The sequence below is a fragment of the Sinocyclocheilus rhinocerous genome, unplaced genomic scaffold (genome assembly GCF_001515625.1).
Source record: "Sinocyclocheilus rhinocerous isolate Xijiao unplaced genomic scaffold, SAMN03320098_v1.1 scaffold2751, whole genome shotgun sequence".
Taxonomy (NCBI): domain Eukaryota; kingdom Metazoa; phylum Chordata; class Actinopteri; order Cypriniformes; family Cyprinidae; genus Sinocyclocheilus; species Sinocyclocheilus rhinocerous.
Window position 1 is genome coordinate 266,915 of NW_015629988.1, and position 3,345 is coordinate 270,259.

The 3,345-nt window shown below is 35.9% G+C and overlaps 1 protein-coding gene across 1 annotated transcript; it reads left to right on the forward strand.

The window, feature by feature from the left end:
• The first annotated feature begins 422 nt into the window (after positions 1 to 422).
• LOC107739447 (dual specificity protein phosphatase 19-like) lies at positions 423 to 2,684 on the forward strand. Its single transcript, XM_016551552.1, has 4 exons — positions 423 to 753; positions 1,195 to 1,241; positions 1,326 to 1,478; positions 2,465 to 2,684. Exons 1-4 carry the CDS (start codon positions 531 to 533, stop codon positions 2,681 to 2,683), a joined length of 642 nt encoding a protein of 213 aa, XP_016407038.1. The 5' UTR covers positions 423 to 530; the 3' UTR covers position 2,684.
• The last annotated feature ends 661 nt before the right edge of the window (positions 2,685 to 3,345 follow it).

The following is a 3,345-nucleotide window of genomic DNA, read 5'->3' on the forward strand; positions in this document are numbered from 1 at the left end:
GCAAGAAGAGCGTCAACCGCAGTGTTGCCAATTTAGCTACTTTGTAGCTAGATTTAGCGACTTCCCCGCCCCTTTTGAGACTTTTTTCAAAAGTTTAGGGACAAATATAGCAACTTCTTGGACAAACCTTATCTAAGTTCTCATCTTGCCCACTGATCTACGTTCATCTTTATATAGATCAGTGAATTTGCCATTGTGATGTCATCTAGTGACATTTAGCTACCAGTTTTAGCTACTTTCAATTGAAAGCAGTTGGCAACACTGTAACCTATTGCACCCACAACAATATGATTTGAAACAGGTTCGCATATGCAGTTACATTTCTCTCCTTTGGGTGTCACTATTGTTTTAATCTACCCCAGGTAATTATGCTGAGGTGCGCTAATGAATCTTCTCACTTTTCAGGTAGTATCGAGGTCACAGAAATGTAGACGGGCATTACAAGTGAGGGAGCAACAAACCGTCTCACAGCACAAACCCAAATTCGGAGCCTTTACATTTCTGCCTTGGACATCTCCACCGCAAATGTGATGCAGTCGCTCGCACAAGAAATAAAATCCTTCTCCAAAGCTAATTTGAGGAAACAATGCACCAGAGTAACGACTTTGAGCGGCAGGCGGATTATTGAGACATGGAAAGGTTCCACTGTACAGGTGGTTGAGGAAACAGTACAGCCTGAAACTGCATGTGGATATGTTCAGGATAATAACTGGGATCTTCAAGTTGGATATATTAAACCATATCTATTACTTGGTGAGTAGTTCATATTCTCATTTGGCACTTAAAAAGTAAAAAAAATAAAAACTACTCTTAAAACGTGACACTTAAAAATGTAATGAACTCATAATGGGCTGTTTGCTCATTTGGAATAGACATTTTAATCTTTATTAAATGTTTAATAAATGTTATGTATATAATTGTAGAATTATATTTTACAAATTATTTTGTATAATTTTTTGTTGTATTATAAATTATTCTATATACATTTTTATATGTTCTTATAATACATTTGCATTTTTAAAGACTTCTGTATGCAGTACGTTTTTAATATTACTATTATTATTATTATTGCTGTTGTTTTTTAATTGTGTGGTATGTTATTTGTGAATGATTGCTGGCTGAGTCTAAGACAAAAATAAAGTATATTCTATTCTATTCTGAAAAGAATTAATTTTGATTATGTTTATTTCAAAGGGTCACAAGATGCCGCTCATGACTTTGGTACTTTGAGGAAATATAAGGTAATAATGTGAGTTTATTATTATTGTATTTTATTATTAAATAACTTTGTTTTAAGACTTATAATGTGTTTCCATTGATTTCAGGTCACACATATATTAAATGTTGCATATGGTGTGGAAAATGCCTTTCCTGACCTGTTCATCTATAAAACACTGAGCATACTGGATCTACCTGACACTGATATCATATCACATATCGAGGAGTGTGCACAATTTATAGAGCAGGCTAAAGCTGAGGTAACATTTTCCTTTTGTTTCATGGCATATTCATTATTACATTTGGTTAATATCATGTGATTTCCAAGAATGTTTTTGCAAAAATATTGCATTTTGCATATCGTAACACCAGCGTATGGAGGTCTGGCAGCATTACACTCTTAAAAATAAAGGTTCCAAAAGGGTGTTTTTGTAGTGATGCCATAAAAGAACCATTTTGGAATCTTTCAGTAAACAGTTCCTAAAAGAACCATTTTGAAGAACATTTAAAAAAATCTAAAGAACGTTTTTCGACTATAAAGAACCTTTTCTGTATTTGAAAGGTTCCATGGATGTTCAAGGTTCTTCATAGGACCTTTGATGCCAATAAAGAACCTTTATATTTAAGAGTGTATAAAAGGAATATTTCATTCTCTCAGTGTAATTTCCTGAGTGTTGGGCTTTAGTGCCTGGCCTATGTGATACTGCACGGTCATCCAATGGCTAACTCCGTTATTCTAGGTAACTGTGTGGCCTGCTGAATAATGGATGCTGAGTTTTCACAATGCATTATTTAGCGAGTTGTAGAAAGATCATATCACTAACGGGCCATTGTTTGTCATACAACCTCTTTACTAAATAGTGTCGCCAGTCACCCTTAACCTAACCTTATGCCTCATGATTCAAATTCACTAAGGTTTATGATTACAATGGCTGCTGGAAATAAGTTTCCATTCCTTTGTAAAACAAGTGTAGCGCCTCCTGTCACCTAATTGTCGTCTATGATGCAAAGGGAAACAACAGCTCAGTTAATCAAATAATGTTCTTCTCAACTCGGCGGACAGTGGTTCCCTCACCCGTAACTTGCAATTTTGTAATTCCTTCCAATTAGCATAGGATTCATTACATGCTTTATAATGGAGTATGTAATGATGTGAAATTAAATGCCTCCATTGAGGGATTCCAGTAGCTTCTGGAAACCATTTATTTTCCTGCTGTCTGACTGAACAAGTGGTTTCTCTCTCCAGAAGGGAGTTGTACTTGTCCACTGCAATTCTGGAGTTTCACGTTCTGTTTCGGTCGTCATTGGATATCTGATGTTGAAGGAAAATCAGCCTTTTGGAGACACATTTGCGCTGGTGAAGTCAGCTCGACCCGCCTCATGTCCAAATCCAGGTTTCATGGAACAGCTGAAAAACTTCAGACCACAGGATGCTACACAAGCAAACGGTTTGGGTCATGATTGAACATTATTCTACAGCTGCATCCACGCAATGTCAAAGAGATAGTTCACCCCAAAATTAAAATTCTGTCATCATTTCCCCACCTAATATCTTTTAAAGCTGTTTTTTTTCTTCCATTGAACACAAATGGTGATATTTATAGAGAATGTCCAAGCTGCTCTTTTCCTTACAGTGAAAGCGAATGGGGACCATGGCTGTCAAGTAAGATTTTTGAGGAAGGTTTGAGGCAGTCTATTCCTCACACTAAGAAATCACACACAAAAAAAGTAATATGGGTTTGGAATGATATGAGGGTGAGTAAATAAAGACAGATTTTTTTATTTTTTGGTGAACTGCCCTTTTAAAGCCACCAGTGCTTCCATCGTAGTTTCATATATGACTTTGATTTAACACTTTGGAATTGTCTTATAGGTGCTAAAATGACAGAAAGAAAAATAGCTGCCTATCAGCTGGAATTTGAATTGAACTGGCTCCACAGGATGTTGAACTGGAATTTGAAATGACAGGAAGAGGAATTTAAAGGGGTCATATGATGCTTTTTTTAAAGATCATTATTTTGTGTATTTGGTGTAACAGAATATGTTGACATGCTTTAATGTTCAAAAAACACATTATTTTTCAAATACTGTACATTATTGTAGGTCCTCTATGCCCCGCCTCTCTCA